The sequence below is a fragment of the Pseudophryne corroboree genome, chromosome 2, assembly GCF_028390025.1.
Source record: "Pseudophryne corroboree isolate aPseCor3 chromosome 2, aPseCor3.hap2, whole genome shotgun sequence".
Taxonomy (NCBI): Eukaryota; Metazoa; Chordata; class Amphibia; order Anura; family Myobatrachidae; genus Pseudophryne; species Pseudophryne corroboree.
In genome coordinates, this window is record NC_086445.1 from 673351161 (window position 1) to 673373498 (window position 22338).

Here is a 22338-nt window from a genome sequence, read left to right on the forward strand (position 1 = left end):
CATGAGCATCCCAGGAAAAAGGGATAATATGGTCACTCTAGATAACACTTCTCCTAATGCAGGTCACTGCAACAAGTAATGTATGTATATGGGCCCTCATTCCGAGTTGTTCGCTCGGTATTTTTCATCGCATCGCAGTGAAAATCCGCTTAGTACGCATGCGCAATGTTCGCACTGCGACTGCGCCAAGTAACTTTACTATGAAGAAAGTATTTTTACTCACGGCTTTTTCTTCGCTCCGGCGATCGTAATGTGATTGACAGGAAATGGGTGTTACTGGGCGGAAACACGGCGTTTCAGGGGCGTGTGGCTGAAAACGCTACCGTTTCCGGAAAAAACGCAGGAGTGGCCGGGGAAACGGTGGGAGTGCCTGGGCGAACGCTGGGTGTGTTTGTGACGTCAACCAGGAACGACAAGCACTGAACTGATCGCACAGGCAGAGTAAGTCTGGAGCTACTCTGAAACTGCTAAGTAGTTAGTAATCGCAATATTGTGAATACATCGGTCGCAATTTTAAGAAGCTAAGATTCACTCCCAGTAGGCGGCGGCTTAGCGTGTGTAACTCTGCTAAATTCGCCTTGCGACCGATCAACTCGGAATGAGGGCCATGATGTGCAGAAATACTGAGCAGATACAGGTATCAGGATAACCGGAAACACCAGTAATAGAAACTCTGAAACACACTAAGTAACACAACGAGTGAGTGCTGGAGCATGACAAAGTGAATATACAGGAGAGCTGGCCTTTAGGTAATACATTGGCGGTAGGCTACTGCGGGTACAGGAGTTAGATGCTATGCACACTGGAGGCAGGCTGCTGATGGTTTTAGGAGCTGAGTGGTTTGCACAATTGAAGCCGGTGTCCAGGATGTTCTTGACCTCATATTCTTCTCCATTCCAAGTCTTTATTTTTGGAGAACCTAAATCGAGAAAGTAAAACTAGTTAAACACCAGAGGCTTCAGGAGAGAAATGTAATTGCAACTTATAGATAGTACCCTGAGTTGTAAATTGCTTGTAAATAACCAGATTCTGCCCCTAGGAGAGATCCGTGTTTAAAATCTAAGCAATCTGACTAGATTGCTTAGATTTTAAGCACGGATCTGCCGTGTGTATCAGGGACGTGCAGTCAGGGGAGGCAGGGGAGGCAGTGCCTCCCCTGTCATAATGATTAAAATAATAAAAAGAAGATATTTATAACAGAGTCTGTTATCAATATCTTTTTTCCTTATTTTAATAATTCCCCCCCTGTGGCTGCTTGTGAGGGTGGGAGGCAGCGGGAGAGGTGCCTCCCGCTGCTAACACTAAAACTCCGGGCAGCGGAGGGCGGGCAGGGGGCGGGGCGCAGCAATGGGCTGTGAAAGCCCATTGAAAATGAATGGACAAGCGGCACCTATACTGGTGCCGCAATGACAGGGGCGTGCATTCAGCTCCGATGAATGCACGCCCCTGTCAGTGTCCAGATGTGATTGGCCCAGCAGATCCAGTGCTGGATCCGCTGTCCAATCACCCCCTTCCCGGCTGCAGCAGGCGCCATGGGCTGTGTGGGCGCCCGCTGCAGCCAGCGCCGCTACTATGGGAGAGACGTCATGAGTCATGACGTCTCTCCCATAGTACAGAAGAGACGAGCCGGCGGCGGACGGACGGAGGACGGACGGAGGACAGCGCTGCAGGAGCGGTAAGTATGTGTGTGTGTGTTTTTTTTTTTTATGTGTTTGTGTTGGGGCACATCAAGAGGGGCACAACAACTGGGGGGCACAACAACTGGGGGGCACAGCAACTGGGGGGCACAACAACTGGGGGGGCACAACAACAAGGGGCACAGCAAGAGGGGCACAGCAACTGGGGGGCACAACAACAAGTGGCACAGCAAGAGGGGCACAGCAACAGGGGCACAACAACAAGGGGCACAGCAAGAGGGGCACAGCAACTGGGGGGCACAACAACAAGGGTCACAGCAACTGGGGGGCACAACAACAAGGGGCACAGCAACAGGGGCACAGCAACTGGGGGGCACAACAACAAGGGGCACAGCTATAAGGGGCATAAGTACAAGGGGCACAGCAACTGGGGGGCACAATTGCAAGGGGCATAGCAACTGGGGGCACAGCAACTGGGGGGCACAACTACAAGGGGCACAGCAATTGGGGGGCTCAACTACAAGGGGCACAGCAACTGGGGGCACAATTACAGGGGTCACAGCTACTGGGGGCAAAGCGACTGGGGGCACAGCGACAGGGGGCACAACTACTTCGGGCACAGCTAGGGGCAAAGCTACAAGGGGCACAGCGACTGGGGTCATAACTACTGGGGGCACAGCGACTGGGGTCACAACTACAAGGGGCAGAGCAACAGGGGCACAGCAACTGGGGGGTGCAACAACAAGGGGCACAGCAACAGGGGCACAGCAACTGGGGGGCACAACAACAAGGGGCACAGCAACAGGGGCACAGCAACAGGGGCACAGCAACTGGGGGGCACAGCAACTGGGGGGCGCAACAACAAGGGGCACAGCAACAGGGGCACAGCAACTGGGGGGCACATCAACAAGGGGCACAGCAACTGGGGGGCACAACAACAAGGGGCACAGCAACAGGGGCACAGCTATAAGGGGCACAAGTACAAGGGGCACAGCAACTGGGGGGCACAGCCAAAAGGGGCAAAGCTACAGGGGGCACAGCTACAAGGGGCACAACTACAGGGGTCACAACTACTCGGGGCACTGCTACAGGGGGCAAAGCTACTAGGGGTACAGCTACTAGGCTCACAACTATTGGGCAAGCCTGCTCCATCATCCCAGTTAGCAGCAGCACTGTCCCCTGTCTGAGCTAACGTCTTCCCGCGTCAGTGAGGGCATAATATTCATTAATTTCTCTCTCTCTCGCTCTCTCGCTCTCTCTCTCTCCTCCTGTGGATTACTTTGTTTGTAAGTATAATTTTCATTTTTACAGGTACCCCTTTTGGATTCTACTGGACAAGTGGACGTGACCGGCGTGGGATGTAGGTAAGTGATCTCTCTCATTTTTACAGGAACCACCTATTGGATTCTACTGGCCAAGTGGACGTGACCGGCGTGGGATGTAGGTAAGTATGTGTGAGTGTGTAAGTGTGTTTTAATAAATTTTTACTTTCACGGTGTGTGTTGTGTTTTTATTTGGGTATTTTTGTTGTTGTAGAACTACAGGTACCAGCGGGCCCGTTATTTCCCCGCATGCTGGCACTTGAGGTTCTCCAAGTACCAGCAAGCGGGGGAGGCTTGCTGGGCCTTGTAGTTCCACAACAAAAAACAATATTCTTTTTTATACACACTTATGGCTATCAGCCCGGCACCCACCGCCCAGGGGTGCTGGGGACAGCCTCGGGCTTCACCCCTGGCCCTTGGGTGCCTGGAGGGGGGGGGACCTCTTGATTTAAGGCGTCCCCACTCCTCCAGGGAACCCCGGCCAGTGGTGACTAGTTGAGGGGGTAATGCCACGGCCGCAGGGACCTACATAAATGTGTCCCCCGGCTGTGGCATTATGTCCCTGGCTAGTGGAGTCTGGTGCGGGTTTTAAAAATACGGGGGACCCCTACATCTTTTGTCCCCCGTATTTTTGGAACCAGGACCGGTCTAAGAGCCCGGTGCTGGTTGTCTAAATACGGGGAACCCCTGTCCAATTTTTCCCCAGTATTTAAACAACCAGGACCGGCTCAAAGAGCCCGAGGCTGGTTATACTTAGGAAGGGGGACCTCACGCATTTTTTTTTTTTACATTTTTTAACCCATTCAGATCCTTCTCCATTACGTTAATGGAAGCCCTGGACAACAAAATTGCATTCATGTCCTCCTCCCACTCTTTTCCCAAACACTAATTTTTATTTTTTTCTATAAAAATGTACAATATATCACAAGTATGATGAGCAGGCAGGCAGCGGGCATTGGCGGCATCGGACTGAGGTGCAAATTAGTGGCGGAGGGCTGGGTCAGTTGATGGTGGGCTAGTTTGTAAGCCATTGGCGGTGGCTGCAGGCATCGGCTAAGTGGCAGTAGTGGGCATTGGCTCGGCGGCGGTAGGGGTCATCGGCAGGATTCGGCGGACATTATGGCTGTAGTGCCTCACCAGTCTGACCTCACCGCACGCCACTGGTGTGTATGCCCCCCAGCGATAGTGATGCGGGGCCCCACACACCTCGATCGCCGTTGCTAGAATGAACCTGTATGCAAGCTCAATCTAGCGGGTCGTTCACTTCAGCGCTGTGTGAAGTGAGCAGCCCCCCGTTGTCGTCCCCCCTCGCTCAGCACATTGCGCTGTGCTGAGCAGGGGGAGAGATGTGTGCTGAGCGGTCTGTGTTAAGATCGCTCAGCACACATCTCTCCCGTCAGTACTGGCCTATAGACAAGGGATTGTTCTACTCTTATCAGAATGCACAATAATCTTTCTGTATTTCTCTTATCAGAATGGATTGTGTATCGCTGGGATGCTTTGACATGAGAGCATCTCACTCTCTGCTCAGTCTGAGCAAAGTGTAGGAGGAATTATTCAGAGGTTGCAGGTAATGGAGTAAATGCAGACATCCTAGGATGCAATCCATACACAGTGTGGAATGGGGTGGATACATAAGTTTCATAATAATTATTATTATGTGCAAGTTCTTCCCAAGGAAGCAGGTCTGACCAATCTTCTTGTGGGTATGAGATGTACAACTGGGGAAAAAAGGATAATCTTTTCTAAAACTCAGGTCGCGATTAGATGTCATAGGTCCATCATTACAGGTGTCACACATGCACCAATTTTGTCAAATATTTGAATAGTTTAGGAGTATGGTTCATTAACAACAGTTTTTTCTCCAACTCCAAATAATAATGACTTTATTTCCAGTTCAAGTAATGGGGGTAATTGAGATGTGATTGTAGATGTGCTAAATTTAGCACATCTACGATCATTTACTCAGACATGCGGGGGGACGCCCAGCACAGGGCTAGTCCGCCCCGCATGTCAGGCCCTGCCCTCTGCACAGGTGCAAAAGAATTGCACAACGGAGATGCTTTTGCACCTGGCGAGAAGTTCCCTGCCAGCGCAGCTCCTGCAGGCGTCCCGGTTTGCAGCGGCTGCGTGTGACATCATGCAGCTACCGCAGCCCACCCATCCAACGGTCTGGACACACCTGTCTTGTCCGGACCGTGCCCCCCAGCGGTGTTCTAACGCTGTTGGCACACCCCTCCCACCCCGCGACCGCCTCTGCCTGTCAATCAGGCAGAGGTGATCGCAGCCCAGCGATGCTGTTAGCATCTCACTGAGCTCCCTTGGTGCGCATGCGCAGTGTGGCCACTGCGCGTGCGCACTCCAGCAAGGGCCTCTGACTACGATCGCTGCCGCTGCAATGAAGTGGTCTGAATTACCCCCAATATGCAAAGACTTATTGGCCTTGAGAGTAGTGTAGCAGCCAGAAATGTTGTGTTAATATATTGGTAGGATAACTATTTCAATCCTATTAGTTCACTGCTTTATTTGTATTGCAGTAACATATGTTGTGTTACCTTCACTTACCATATCATCTCTATAAGAAGCAGTAAGTTCAATAATAAATGTGAGTCAAATTTCTGTCTTCTTTCTTTCACTGATAGAGTATGTAAAGCTGATAAATTGCTTGGTTCAGGGGTGGATACTAATCGCATCGCTGCTATGCGTATACAGAGGATCTGAGAAGATACGTAAATGTCATGGCCGCTGTCTTTTGTAAAAGTCAAATTGCTTTCTAACAAATATTTAAAATGCCAGCTCTATTATATACTGTGGACGCCTGCGCATCTTATTACCATGTGCTATGAATGTGCGCTATACATCGCAAAAACACTACATCCCATAAGAGAAAATAATACACCCACACATTATCTGAGTTCCAAAGCTCATTGATGTATATATTTGTTATTAAAAAGATATGTATTAAATATATCACAATGTACTATATATATAGTTACATGGTTGCAATTTGTACAGTAAACAGTTATTACAAACTAATTCAAATACAGACACGGCCAGTAATACATCACCATATTTTGCTCAAATGCTCACTACGCTCCATATCACTCTCTCTCTCTCTCAGTAAAATCATGCAGCCACTGGACAGACAGCATCTCCATCATCATCTGGGAAAAACAGGGCAGCCGGCTCTGTGTGTGATCACCTATACACTGAGTCTCTTGGGGGCGTATACAGATCTCTTGTTACTAGTCTAGGGGAGGGAACTTTCTCATTCATGATGAGTCATTGGTCTGTTCATATGCAAGCCTTGAAGACATCAAAAGGGCTGGCCTGAGTTTCCTGTCCATCACATGCTTTAAATGGAATCCTTTTGTTCTCATCAGAATTGTGGCTTTAAATTCCTACATTCAATCATAACTACTCATGGCAATGTGCTACAACTTAATAACAGGCATCAAATGAATCTACACATTAATCTGGTTATTTTGATACCAAGCACGACATGTCCATCTTGCTCCGTTCCAATAACACACATACATGACGTTACTCCATTATATAATTTAAAACCTTATGATGTCTGGCGCTTGGTATGTTCAAATTTATGTGCTGTATGAAATATGTGTTGTACCTATCTTTGTGGCATGTCTGTGTAAATGCGTATGTTTCCATATATTGTGGTGCGCGCTGTGCGTATTCGCAAGTATAGCGACTCATAATGTGTGTGTGTTCTCTCTATGTAATTTTTTTGGACTTCGACACTTTTGTGTAGATATGCCCACTACTGCCACTGTCTCAGATCCGGCTGTTTGCGCACAAAGACGCAGATCAGACATACATCAGTCACACCATCAGACCTTTGAGCAAACCAACCCTACTGTCCGTCGCCACAAAATTTTAGACATAATTACCCATCTTCATACTGGCACAGACCTGGGACACAGAGCAGGGGTTGAAGCCGGGGCTACACCTTTCACACATAGGTGATGACCAAAGTTATTCCCGGGTGGTCACTAGTGGTGGCTCCAGAGGTGGATCTGCAGCGCAATCCAAAATTCAAATAGGGGAGCCACACCTACTGCCACCCCAAACGCTGCCAAACATCGCCAGCCGAGACTCACTGGCAGTTGGTGTGAGTTCCCTTTATGAATTTTGGACTGCATTGAGCCCCACCTCTGGAGCCACCACTTGTCGTCACCCTTCACACTGGACCTGGGTCTTCCAGCATTCAGTGGGCGCTTGGAGATGATGCCAATCAATTTGCCTAACGACCTAAGCCAGGTCGTCTACCCGAGTTGCAAGTCCTGGGAAAAACCCTGATAGTGAGCAGGGTTATGAACCCGGGATGCGGTCATGTGACTGCTGCTCAGAATCCCAGAGGTCACCATGCCGACGCCGGGATCAAAATTCCGGCAGACAGAAAGCCGACCCACAAGGACTATTCCCACACCCATAGAGTGGGATAGAACCTTTGGCGAGTGCAGCGATCCACCGAGCTCACAAGGGACTTGTTGGGGGAGTGTATTTTAGCATAGCAAGTGTGCGATCGCTTGTGCAGGGAAGCTGTGCAAAAAGTTTTTGTGCAGTTTCTGAGAAGCTCTGAACTTACTCAGCCATTGCGATCACTTCAGCCTGTCAGGTATCGGAATTGACGTCAGATACCCGTCCTGCAAACGCCTGGACACGCTTGCGTTTTCCACGGCACACCCAGAAAACCGTCAGTTGCCACCCAGAAACGCCTTCTTCCTGTCAATCTCCTTGCGATCAGCTGTGCGAATGGATTCTTCATTAAATCCATCGCACAGCAACGATCCGCTGTGTACCCATATGACTCGCCTGTGCATTGCGGTGCATACGCATGCACAGTAGTGACCTTATCGCTGCGCTGTGAAAAACGTCAGTGTGCGATCAGGTTGAAATGACCCTCTGTGTCCGAAGACACAGCCGCATGCTGCAACATGACCACAAAATCGTAGGGACGTGTCTGCATTTTAGTAGCCACCCCATGTTACCTCCCACAAATGATCACTGTCTTTCATTCACTCTGTGTTCTAATACAGGGATGCAGTTAATTTGCTGGTAGTAGGGATCCCGGCGGTCAGGATACCGATGCCGGAATCCCGATTGCTGACAATACCGACAGCTGGAATCCCGGCTCATGGGCTAGTCCCACTCGTGGGTGTCCATGACACCCAAAGAGTGGGAATAGAACCTGTGGAGAGCGCACCGAGCCCGCAGCATGGCAAGCGCAGTGAGCACGCAAGGGTACTCTGAGCTCGCCAGCTGCTGGCATACATAGGGCCGGGATGCCGTTGCTGGTTTACTGACGGCCTGCATCCCGACCGTCAGTAAATCATACTGAACCCGTAATACACACTACAACTGCCATCAGAGGACTATCGCAGCACATGCACAGTGCAAAAGACATCTGCCAACTGCAAAAATATGGGAATTGTGAACACCTCTGAATCAGGCCCATAATACTAACTATACAGAGAATAAGTGTTGTGGACACAAACAAAAGACAAGCACAGTAATAAATGATCCTGTTCTGCTTCTCTCTCATTACTCATACCCAGAAACATGCTGCTCAGCTCCAGCATTTCTTACTGATGAAAAGGTCACAAGTAGAGAGGTGGAAACAGGAATTTAATTGTGTAAAGCTCACTGTATGCAATCAGACTATCCAATAGGATATACTTCAGAAATAAATTGTTTCATTCTATACACCTGAATATTATACCCAGTAATTGTAACTTTTACTATGAATAGTAATAGAAACATAGAATTTGACAGCAGATAAGAACCACTTTGCCAATCTAGTCAGCCCTATCACATCTTCACGCACACACTTACACACTAGGTTTAATCAGAATCAGGCTTATCTATAATTGGTGCAATGTGTGCGGTGCATGCAGACCCATGGGTGCGCCACACCGCACACCATGCACCTATGTTCAATTACTTATCTATCAGGAGTCCGGCATTGGCGCTGCTGCGGCAGTAGAAAGCACTTCAAAAATGGTGTGGCGGCCATTCTACCGGTGATTCGCTCATGCTCAGTAGAGATTTGTCACTGGGAACATGGCGGGAACCATGATTCTGGAGACCTACACATGCACAATAGAGAGATTGTGATAATTTTTAGAACAGGTTCTTACAAAATGCACTATTTTCTAACATAAAGGTCAGGTTTAGGATTAATGAGTTTTAAAACAAGTATTGTACATACAGGAAGAATGAGCCAGAGCAACTTAAAAATCCCTGTAAATTTTTCAAATAAATTATGGGGGCATTCAATTGACCATGAAAATACAGTAATTTATATAGATGTAAATGCTGCCCATTTCCTATCACATTGTCACTTCCTCTACTCCTCAGTCATCAAAGTGAAATTATGGATCAACTGCAATAGCTAAGGCATCAGTTCAAGTGGATTATCTAATATAAGAAGAGAGAGCAATACTAACAGCACTACTAGTTATGCAGTATCAACTAGTTAAATAAATACATAACTAATGGAACATGTCTTTAAAACTCACAATGCTAGTAAAATATATGATGCAAATCAATCTTATACTACATTAAATTTGTCTGTTTAAATCATTACACATGAAGCAAACAAATTAAAACTCTAGAGAGACCAATTTGACAGTTATTGCACACTTTGAGTTGCATGCAAGTCCGAATGTAGCCGCATCTAGCGATTTTTAGTATACTGCACGTGTCATGTGCTGCATTTCACATCTGTGATTCAGAGATGTACACATCTTGATCATTTCTCTGTGAAATGTGAATGGTCGTTACTGGTTGTCAACCTGGTGGAAACTGGGCGTATGCACATAAGAGAACATTTCTGTAGATGTGACGAGGGCGTGTCATCAGAGTTACTACCTGTTCTGAGAGCAATTCAAAGCAGCTTATTTGTAACAACTATGAACAAATCGTGTTTGATATGAGTCAGTGTGACTGTGTCACCCTTTTAAAAGATTGTTGAGTTTGTACTCTACAAGCTGGTATAACTATCGTGGGTGCAACTGGCACGATTGCTATGGGGCCCAGGGGCTTAAAGGGTCTGCTGGCCAAGCAACCAACCCACTGTGGGACACACCGAACCTGTACTCACCATTAGTCCTGGGTCAAGACTACAAAACTAACCCATTGGGGTAAATTCAATATGGATCAGACAACCCCTATTCAATGGACGGCCAAATCCGACTGTCGGATTTGGCCATACACAGGGTCCTGTGCTGCCGCTGCTGTCAGCGGTATCCGTTCACATGGTCGACCATGTTATGGTCGACAGTCATTGGGTCGACCACTATTGGTCGACATTGACATGGTCGACATGGACACATTGTCGACACATGAAAGGTCGACACATGAAAGGTCGACACATGAAAAGGTCGACATGCATTTTTTTACTTTTTTTACTTTTGGGGAACTTTTCCATACTTTACGATCCACGTGGACTATGATTGTAACGGTAATCTGTGCCGAGCGAAGCGAAGGCACCATGCCCGAAGCATGGCGAGCGAAGCGAGCCATGCGAGGGGACGCGGTGCACTAATTGGGGTTCCCAGTCACTTTACGCAAAAAACGACACCAAAAAAAGTAAAAAAACTCATGTCGACCTTTTCATGTGTCAACCTTTCATGTGTCGACCATTTTCATGTGTCGACCATGTGTCCATGTCGACCATGTCAATGTCGACCAATAGTGGTCGACCTAATGACTGTCGACCATAACATGGTCGACCATTCATACCGGAAAAGCTGTCAGCGGCTGTGGATGCGCTGACAGCAGCGGCCAGGGGTGCAGATGGCGGCGGTCGTCGGGGGATAAACGGTGGCGGGCGTGAGCGGGCTAGTGGCGGGGGGAGCAGAGATCGTCGGTCGGCGGGAGGAGCTGGCTGCGGGGGGACATGTCTGCGGCGGCGGGGGGAGGCGCTGCAGGAAGAGAGGTGCCTGGCCAGGGGACAGCAAGGCACCTCTCTCCCTGCAGCGCCTCCCCCCACCGCCAAAGACAAGCCCCCCCGCAGCCAGCTCCTCCCACCGGCCACCGATCTCAGCTCCCCCAGCACCGCTCGTCTCCTCAACTCAATCCGACTTGCTTTCAAGTCAGATTGAGTTTGTCGGAAAGGAGGCCAAAACCTGTTGGATTTGACCCCATTTCCAACAGAAGCACGCGGATCGGCGGCTATTCCGCCGATCCACGTGTTTTCTGACAAGTCAGGAATTCCCGACTTGTCGGAAAAAATCAGCCCTTATTGAATAGTTTGGAAACACCTTCCGACCTATTTCTGTCAGACGCTTCCATCTTTCCGACAAGATGGCAGCTTCCGACAGTTATTGAATACACCCCATAGTTGTAGAGGAGGCAAAAGGGAAGGCCGGGCACAGCAGCAGCAGAGGTGGGTAGCTTACGGCTGTGTATAACGGCATGCAGCGCAGGAACTGGGTGCCGCGCTACACAGCACAGGTGTCAACACGAGATAGCAGTTAGGAAGTGATCCTGCAGCATGCAGAGTCCACAGTGATCCCGCAGCCCGAACAGTGCTGACACCCTGGGAGACCTTGTGCAACAGGGATTCTGTCACCCGCAGTAACACCTTAACATGTCTCCTGCACTCTCTCACCCTCCTTGTGTGAGGCTTTATGCCCCATCAACAATAGCTGGGGCAGTCAGTACAAGAAAGGTGAGCAAGTTTTGCTGTATGTGAATAAAGTGGGACCCTACCAAAACCCATGGGCGTTACTAGCATAGGTGCAAGGGGTGCCCATCTTTCATATCAAAACTACATGTGTACATACCTCCCAAACGTCCCGATTTTTGTGGGAAAGTCCATTTTTCTGGGACTGTCCCGCTGTGTCCCTTGGTGGTGGTTGGGAAGTTTGGAGACCTCTGCCACTCGCTGCTCTGCTTACCAGAGCAGCACTGAACTGATGCTGTGGGCATGCTCACAGAATCTATTCATGCCAGGAGAGAGGGACTGGGGGCATGCCAGCTGCTCCTAGAGTACTGGGCATGACACCACAGTGATGGAAAGTGGCGTTACTTGCGGTCGCGTCATTCCCACCAAGCAACACCACCTTTTGCAGACCTTTTGTCACGTGCATTCATTCGGCGCACACAGGAGTTTCCAAACCATTACAGTAAGCACCGAAAGCCGGTAATCATCCCTTTTTGCAACTCGGGTAAATTGCCCATTTTACTCATGCCAACAATCAGTGATATGTGTGCAGACGAACTACTGCTTCCCTTATATTCCCACCAAGCCAGCGCACGACATGTAACGCACTTCAGTGGTTACGCGCTGCCGACGTCAGACGTAGAAGGAGGTCATAATGTGATTCGACCAAGTATATATATATATATATATGCGAAAGCCCTAAAGCCCTCACTGACTGACTGACTGACTCAGCACTAATTCTCTAACTTCCTGATATGTTAGGAAGATTAAATTTAACATATGTATTTTGCAGGTGGGAAATAGGAAAACTACGTAATTAGAATTTTAATAAACATCCCCTAAGGGGATGAAAAGGGGGTAGACATAATGACATCATTACCGATGCGTGGCATAAACGATAACGCCCAAACAGACAATCGGATCAAAATTTGGATTACACCTCCAGTCTGTAGAATTTAATAAACTGCAAAAATGCAAAATCTCTCACTCAATGACTCATCACTAATTCGATTACTTCCTGATAAGTTAGGAAGATGAAATTTAACATAGGTATTTTGCACGTGGGAAATAGGAAATTAGAATGATTAGAATTTTAATAAACTTCCCCTAAGGGGATGAAAAGGTGGTTGACATAATGACATCATTACTGATGCTGGCTTGGGTTGCGTGAACAATAACGCCCAAACTGACAATCGGATCACAATTTTGTTTGCACCTCCAGTGTGCAGAATTTAATAAACTACAAAAATGGTCCTGTCACTTTTTACCGTATCTGCTACGGGTGCTCCTCATGTAACGCCAAGAACCATGGATTAATATTTACTTACATTAAGACGTCTCAAAGTTACATCTCTATAGATTTGCCAAATTTCTAACACTCATTTATATTTAGAAGCATGAAAATCAGAAACTCCCATGCAAAGAACGGGTAGAACAGCAAGTATATATATATATATATATATATATATATATATATATATATATATATATATATATATTTTGGCGTGCCGGATCCTATGTATGGTTTTATATATATATATATATATATATATATATATATATATATATATATATATAGACCGCATGCAGCCCGGCACTCTCAGCATACAGGGAATTACTCTGTCTGTTGCCTTCCGTATTTAGGAGAGTAAGGCAGCTCCCCAAATATGCAATTCTTGGACGGCGGCACTCAGAACAAACGACACAGCACTGCAGATAGTTGCCGTGTATATATATATATATATATATATATATATATATATGTCACAAAATGCAGCCTGTCCTCAGATACTGCAATCTAAGACAGCTTGGGCTGTGACGGGTGCACACTTCGGTCACTCGGGATAATTACAAAATAAGTCTGCAACCACCAAGAAGTTATGGAAGTCGTTTGGTTCTCCACACAAATATTAATATTCCACAATCACAGTACATATAGGTATGTAGCTTTTGACCTCACAGGCTTGTGAATTCGACAAGAGACACAGAGAATACACTAGATTAAAGAATATTTTTGGTCACAGAAAAATAATATTTCCAAATATGAACGAACAGATTATAATGCATTAATTTCAAAAATAAAAGGGAAAAAACAAGGAAACAAGATTCAAGGGCCAATATTTACTAATATTCGTGTTTGAGTCGGTTTGTGTAGTGTTTAAACTCGTTTTGTATCGGGTGCATTTTCATGCAACTTTTTGAATCCATATACGCAAAGTTACGAAGCAGTCGACTTTATTGTTTTCGTGTTTTCCGATGTCGATGCCAGTCGGGTTTTTTTGGCACATTTACGGCCGTCATTGTCGTTTGCGTACGTGTTTTTGATGTATTTGCTGTTTTTTTTTCCTAAGTTAAACGCGGCAGGGTTTATTTTTCCCCGCGGCCGCATTTTCACTTTCAGTTTCGATTTTCATCCCCGTTCGTGATTGGTTGTGTTTCAGATGGTAGGAGTGTCTGTGCGCAACCATATAAATACGCCCAAAACCGTCCTCACCTCGTGGGTTTAGTTAGTGGTGAGGAGGAGGGAGGTTGTGCTGTGGAGGTAGGTGAATTTGTGGTTTGAAGAGGAGTGGTGGTAGCGATTTCTGAGTGTGGTATTGTGTTTGAAAGTCGTCTTGTCATTCTTGTTGTCTTGTATTTTGTGGTTTTGTCTCATTTTTAGTCCAAGTTATTTTTCTTTATAGTCCCTTGTCAGTGTTTGTGTGTGTGTGTGTGAGTTGTGTAGTGGTAGTGGAGGAGTGTGTTGTTTGTCTTTTTTTCCCCCTGTGTTAACTGTTTACACACACAATTATGTGTGACTCAGAGGTGGAGGGTGTGAGTGAGGGGGAGGAGGTTGGTCAGGTGGAGGAGGTGAGTGTTAGTGAGGTGGAGGAGGTGGGTGAGGTTGCTGCAGCAGCCTCAAGTGATAGTGACAGTCAGAGTGCTCCGCAGCCACGCACCACTACTAAGACTGGGCGGAATGTTAAGTTTAGTTTTGCTAAAAATGTGGCATTGGTGCGTGAGCTGATGAAGTATCAGAGGCAGCTATTTGGCCCTGAGTCCGCCAAGGTGCCAACACGGAGGAAGACGGTGTTGTGGGCGAAAGTAGTTGCTGCTGTCAATAGTGAGGGGGTGGTCAAGCGGACGGAGGACACGTGCCGCAACTATGACATAAAGCGACGTGTCAAGTCCAAAATGGCCAAGGAGGCCAAGTCGGCTCGGAAAACCGGTGGTGGGCAGCCCTATATTGCAAGTTATCTGGAGTATGAGGAGCCCATGCGGAGTGTAATACCTCCAGAAGTTGTCTCTGCAACCCATGTCCGGGATTCAGACAGGCCCAGGAAGAATGGTGAGCATGTGTGTTTTTTTTTATTTTTTATTATTTGTTTTTTTTTTGTAATGTGTGTCATGTGACGTTGCATATTACTCCCATCTTCAAGTGTGTGTCAGCAAATACATTGTTTTGGTTAATGTTTTATATAAAAGTCAATGTAACATCTTACTTTATTGTGGGTGTGGTTCGTTTTATCGACAGTATCTAGGTCGACAATGTTTAGGTCGACCACTATAGGTCGACATGTGCTAGGTCGACAGGTCTAAAGGTCGACATGAGGATTATTATTTTTGTGTCGTTTTCTTCGTAAAGTGACCGGGATCCCAAATTAGTGCACCGCGTCCCCTCGCATGGCTCGCTTCGCTCGCCATGCTTCGGGCATGGTGCCTTCGCTCCGCTACCGCTTCGCTCTGCACACTTTACCGTTCCAATCGTAGTCCACGTGGATCGTTAAGTATGAAAAAATCCACAAAAAAAATAATAATTGTGAAAAACTCATGTCGACCTTTAGACCTGTCGACCTAGCACATGTCGACCTAGAAACCCTGTCGACCTTCCATCCATGTCGACCTAGTGACTGTCGACCTATAGTGGTCGACCTAAACATTGTCGACCTAGACACTGTCAATCTTCAGACTGGATCCCCTTTATTGTATGTCATGTGTTTTTCAGACAGATTTTTTGCATGTGTAGTTTGGACTTGGTGTGTCTCTGAATTGTCCTGCAATAATGTTTTCCTTTTGGTTTTTATTGTTTTTAAAATTGTGACTATGTTTTATATTTAAGTGAAATGTGTTTTTGTTTATAAAAAGTGGTTGTGATGTTAGAGGCTGGAGTACTGGAAAGTGGTTTGGGAACCACTTACATGTGTAATGTCATCTTTAGATAATGTTCATTATTTAATTTTAAAATATTTTTTAAAATTTAATTTTTTTGCTTGTATTTGTACTGTGACACCACACTGCAGTGTTTTTTTTAAAGAAATTGCTGCATTTTGTTTTTGCTCATATAGTGGTAATGTGTCTTTGGAGTGCCACATCACAGAGCAAATTAGATATTGCATCTGTAATATTTTTCTTTCCTTCCAATACAAAATGAAGTTGTGTTTGTTTTTGAATTTTTAAAAACCTTTCCTTGAACTTGTGGCCTATGTCAGTGTCCTGTACATGTTTTCCTGTGTTGATGTTGCCATAGTGCATATGTGTTTTGGTCATTTTTTTTTTCTTCTGGTCCTTATGTTTGTTTTTATTAAAAACCAAGCATTTCTAAAAGAATAAATGTTTATAAGCATAATGGGTGGATGTATACACAATAGCATGATTTTTTTTATATAATTCATTTTATACAGTGTCTGAAAAAAGCAGCACTCCTCGTCGGCTAGTAACTCCTATCACATCTGATGATGATGACGCTGCGGAAGCAGGTAAAGTATCCATTGTAGTATAGGGCACAGGTTCTCAAACTCGGTCCTCAGGACCCCACACAGTGCATGTTTTGCAGGTCTCCTCACAGAAGCACAATTGAAATCATGAGCTCCACATGTGGACCTTTAAAAATGTGTCAGTGAGTAATTAATACACCTGTGCACCTACTGGGTTACCTGCAAAACATGCACTGTGTGGGGTCCTGAGGACCGAGTTTGAGAAGCTCTGGTATAGGGTATGCTTGTAAAGGAATGGCAATAACCAAATTGCACTTTCATTAAAAGGTCCATCAAAAGAAGTATGGAGCAGCAGAAGTGGCACTTCTGAAAGACTTCACCACAAAAAACCTGTGGCCGAAAAGAAAGCAAGGTCGTATGTCCCGGCCCAAACACAGCAGGCTACCCCGCCACGAAGATTATCGTCCGTATGTTCTGTCCCCCCACTCCAAATTTTGGACACACCTCCAAGGCGTCATCCACACTCCCCTCATCTTGATTGTGAGTATCAAACTGTAAAAAATGTGTAAAAATTCAGTACGTAATCAAAATATTTCATAACCGCATTAAGTCAAAACACATCAAAAAAGTAAATACTTACCGCAGTAAGTAAAAGCAGAAATGTAATCCAAGCTAAATGTCCTTGTCCACATCCAGTAAAGATATGTATGTCCACTTGAGCCATACAGTATGACATTGTGTGTAAGATGCTGCAACAAAAAAGTATGTTTGTTTTATTGAAAAAAGTAAGGTTGTTTTTCAACATTTCACATGTGTGTTTGAGGTAACATTGCAAAATACATATAAAAACATTACTATGTTTGTTTGAACAAAGCTATAAGGTAAGACATTATGTATTCCAATGTGTTTTTATGGAGGAGTATGTGTGAGCTACAATAAAACTAAAGTGTTTGCATACACAATTAAGTAACCAGACACATTTGCCACAAACAGGCATATGTATGTATTTAAGCTATGAGTGATGATGTTGCTAGCCAGAATAGTTGAAATCAACAGTGAATCACATGTGTTCCATGGGGTAAATTCACTAAGATGGGCATTCTATTGAAGATGGGATGTTGCCCATAGCAACCAATCAGATTCCAGGTATTATATTCTAGAAGGTGCTAGATAAATGAGAAGTAGAAGCTGATTGGTTGGCTATGGGCAACATCCCATCTTAAATAGAACTCCCATCTTAGTAAATTGCCCCCCATGTGTAGTGATTTGTTTACATTTCTCAAACATATGGATAGCTAACGGAGATTTGTTTAACATTTCAGCTTCTAGTCCTGGAAACAGCATCCCTCCGCAACAACAGCAACACAGTGACATGGAGGAGACAAACATCTTAGAAATGCAGCCATTAATGCAAGGAATGAGCCCCCCAGCACCTGTGAGTACACCACCACAGCAAAGCACACCACCACCACCACCACCACCACAACACAGCCCAACAACACCAGGAACACAAGGCCCTGATCAGGTGTTTTGGACCATTTGGGCTAGACAGCAGGTCACTAATGAAGATTGCCTGCGTAAGCAGACACAAATGTTTGCAAGCCTACCATCTCACCTCAGAAGAATATCAAGAAATCTGAGTAGACAAAATGAGCAAACAACCAGAATAGGCAATACCATGGAACTCATGCGTACAGACATTACACAGGTCATGGGCAACTTACAGCGCATAATGGAAGAACAGCACAGACAACAGCAAAGCTATATGAGCATTTTTCAAAACAATCAAAAGATTAATGAAAGTTTATTCCGAATAGTAGACAATCAAAATGCTGCTACACGTGAACTCAATGCCACCCTCACTAACCTGAATGAAACACTCAGATGCATGCACCAACAGCAAACAAGCAGCAGTTCTGGTACGACTACTCCAAATATCACGCCAGTCTCATCACCACCAAGACGCTCCACCAGAGCACGACAACATGACAGTGCTAAAGGCAAAGGGCAGGACAAGCAGCCACCCAAAAAAATGTGAAAAAAAACAAGTTAGACATTTGTGATAAGTAACTCAAAAAAGTTAGCAAGTGTTTTTGTTGCTAAAATAATATAACACTTAGGTCCTTGCCCCTTTTTTCAACATCATTAATTATAAGTGGGCCAACAAAAAAAAAAAATGTAGGACGCACATTTATTCATTACCATTTTTATTTGGTATTGGAGGCGGGAAATGTTGATGGAGCCACACATACATGTTAGCAGAAAGTAAACTGACCCCTTGATTTTTTTCTAATCATTACTCTTTCTAGATTCCAATCATTCTCTTTGCCTGCAGATACAATAATTGCCAGCCAGGCAGAATGTCTTTAGCAGGAAGTAAACTGACCACTTGATTTTTTTCTAACATTACTCTTTCTAGATTCCAATCATTCTCTTTGCCTGCAGACAATCCAAAATACAATGTTAGTGATACATATCTTAGCTATCTTATCTATACAACATTACAAGAAGAACACAATTGAGTTGCGTAAAAAGCTTGTAATATGTTGCCTTTGTTTTGTTTGAAAAACATTGTCCAAATGAATGTCAGTATTGTTGGGACATGTTTGTGTGTGTTAAAAATTATTGAGAATGTTTTGACACGTGATGCAGAAACAAACAAATATGTAATTTTACAACAAAAAGCACAAACTGTGTATAATAATGTATATGTGTGGCAAACTGTGTATTTACTTACACATCATCAAGTTTACAGCATCAAACATTAGGAAATAAATTATTCCTGATTACAGTAAGTTTGTGAGTCTTAAATATGATGGTGCATCACACATAGGGACACATGTATTCCTCAAGGCAAACATATTATATGTTGAGGAGTGTTTTTTGGGAACACAGGTTCGCAAACTCGGCCCTCAGGAACCCACACAGTGCATGTTTTGCAGGTCTCCTCACAGAATCACAAGTGACATAATTAGCTCCACCTTTGAACCTTTTAACATATGTCTGTGAGTAATTCATACACCTGTGCTTCTACTGGGTTTCGTGAAAAACATGCACTGTGTGTGGTCCTGAGGGCCGAGTTTGTGAACCTGTGCATTAGGACGTTACACACAATGATAAAGTGAAATACTAAATGGATGATGTGGGCTTGTAAGAAATTAGCACTGCAAGTTTACGATCACTTATCCAGACTTAATGCATGCCACTCATAATCTGTTGTTTTGAGATTTAAAATACACACAATACACATGCGACATTTGTTTTTCATATAGCGAGGGTATGTTTGTATGTGTCAAGGAGACAGACACATTCTGAGTAATGGTTTTGGAGAAAAAAAACAAAACATCTATTTATGATTACACAACAAATGAAATAAGCAAACCAAGCTTACCTTAGAAATTGCGATTGATGATCTGTTGCCTAACCTGCCTCCCTACATCAGTACTCCAAGTATCACCAGATGTCCCTAATTACTCTGCTTGCTGGCTGCTTTCTTCCTCCTCCTCCTCAACATGTGGCAGATGTTGTTGCAAACACATGTTATGAAGAAAGCAGCAGCAGAACACAATTTGAGTCACCTTGGAGGGACTATACAACAAAAGGCCACCAGACTTATCCAGACACCGAAACCTAGATTTCAGCACACCAAAACATCTTTCTATCACATTCCGCGTGGACTTATGTGCATGATTGTAATTGTGTTTAGCAGGGGTATCAGGTCGGGACAATGGAGTTAGAAGCCAAGAGAAACAGCCATATCCTCCATCACCTAAAAGACAGATATAGTAACGTGATTCATGTTAAGATACAGCAACACATAAGTAACACACTGTGGGGCAGATGTATTAACCTGAAGAAGGCATAAGGAAGTGAAAAACAAGTGATATGTGCAAGGTAATAAAGGCAGCAGACAATCTGTTCCAAAATGTTAATTTACATATTGGAGGTGATTGGCTGGTGCCTTTATCACCTAGCACAGATCACTGGTTTCACACTTCCTTATGCCTTCTACAGGTTAATACATCTGCACCTGTATTTGGACAAAGTATACGCAGGCCTACACATATCAAATTACATACCCAGCAGCCATCCATCTGGCATTTGTCCGTCCTCAAACTTGTCAAAGAGGGATGACTGACTGAGGATGAAGGAGTCATGGCAGCCCCCAGGGTAACCAGCAACAACACTCATTATTTTGAGATTTGCATCACAAACCACCTGCACATTTGTGGAGTGTTCGAAACGGCGGTTTGTATATATGTGCTGCCTGCCCCTAGGTGGTCTCAGCTGAATGTGTGTGCAATCTATGGCTCCAAGCACATTGGGCATGCCAGCCAGCTCATAGAAATCTACCCTGACGGCATGCCACTGAGACTCCTGGGTAGGGAAGCAGATTGAGGCCTCGATGTGGGGCTGCAAAACAGCCAACACCTGTGTGTACATTTTAAAGATCAATAAACATGAGATTTTAGGACAGAACTGGCCACCAAGAAATTAAAACAAACACAAAACAGAAGAGGTCGTTAGGTATACATCACCTGGGTTAATATTCTGGAAAATGAGGGCTGTGAGATTCCTATGACATCCCCAGACACAGCCTGAAAGCTGCCAGTAGCCAGAAAGTGCAACACAGCCAGGAGTTTGTGCAGGCCTGAGACAGGGCGAGAGCGTGCTGTCTCAGGGTCTAGGCCCAGTTTGACAAGGTCATACAGACGGAAAATATTGTTACGATTTAGACGGAACATCTGTATGACCTTATCATCGGACAATGCGTTCAAGTTTAAACGCCCCTAAAAAAACGAGGCCTGCGCAGCCTCCGCGGAACCTGTACAACCTGCTGACCATGTTCAGTTTCTTGGCCCTGGTTACTTACAGGCTGATGTCTGAGTCTGAGGAATCCCACAGCACACAAAAGATCACTGGCCCACAGTCCTGCTGCCATTTCTGAGTGTAGGTGTATTGAAATGGGCCTAACATCCTTTTATAGGCATCCTAATTCAGGTGTGAGTGATTTTTTATTTGCAACACATGTAAACACGACTGAAAAAAGCAGGTCTATTTTTTTGCCGCTTTTTTTAACGAATCGCAAAAAAATACGACCGCATTGGAGCACTCAGAGACTAACACCCAAATACGAATGAATAGTGAATTCCCGTATTCTATGACATAACAGCCGCATTTGACCGATGGTCTATTCATTCGTATTTCGGAACGTTGTCATTCAAACCATTACGAATAGACCAGACACTGCCGAGATTGGTGCTTAGTGAATTCCCGGATTGGGACTTAGAAAAAAAAACACAAATCGGCCAAACTCGGATTTTTAGTAAATACTGGCCAAGGTTGCTTACATTAGAGACAATAGGGCAGATGTATTAATCCTGGAGAAATGATAAAGCAGTGATAAGTGAAAGGTGATAATGCACCAGCCAGTCAGCTCCTAACTGTCAATTTACATATTGGAACTGATTGGCTGGTGCATTATCACCTTGCACTTATCACTGCTTTATCACTTCTCCAGGCTTAAAACATCTGCCCCCTGGTTTCTTGTGGTGGGAGAGATCACAGAAAATAAGGGTGCACGCATCAGTCATATTTGACTTCTCTCTAGGTAGTGAACATTATGTGTTGAGTACACCTCAGACTTATTTCAGCTGGCAGTTCTCCAAGCCCCCACCCTTGGGATTTAACTCTCTTGTTGCTGGACATTTAATAAATCAGTCACTCACTTCCGAGTAACTGTCTCCCAGTAGATAGTGGGGTTGGGACAGCCCATATAGATACAAAAGTCTTTCTAGAGGTGATGTTCTCATAACCACTTCAGGATTTACACTTCTTGACCTGGTCTGAAAGATCTAGTTATTTAGGACTAGGAGTGGAACATGAAGCTTTAGCACAAAACCTTTAATGACTGGTACGAGATCAGTATCCCGTTCCCTGGCTCCAAAGAAGAGCACAAACTATCTCCCCCCCAAGGTCACATTCAGGACACAGTA

At 45.1% G+C, this 22338-nt stretch overlaps 2 protein-coding genes across 2 annotated transcripts in view; both read left to right on the forward strand.

The window, feature by feature from the left end:
- Nucleotides 1-22338, forward strand: part of TMCC2 (transmembrane and coiled-coil domain family 2) — a 607696-nt gene that overhangs the window by 259110 nt on the left and 326248 nt on the right. The gene's annotated exons all lie outside the window — the stretch shown is intronic.
- Nucleotides 16315-19133, forward strand: LOC135051074 (uncharacterized). The gene is made up of 3 exons (XM_063957252.1): nt 16315-16384; nt 16670-16882; nt 17665-19133. The coding sequence occupies exon 3, from the start codon at nt 17715-17717 to the stop codon at nt 18378-18380; it is 666 nt and encodes a 221-aa protein (XP_063813322.1). The 5' UTR covers nt 16315-16384; nt 16670-16882; nt 17665-17714; the 3' UTR covers nt 18381-19133.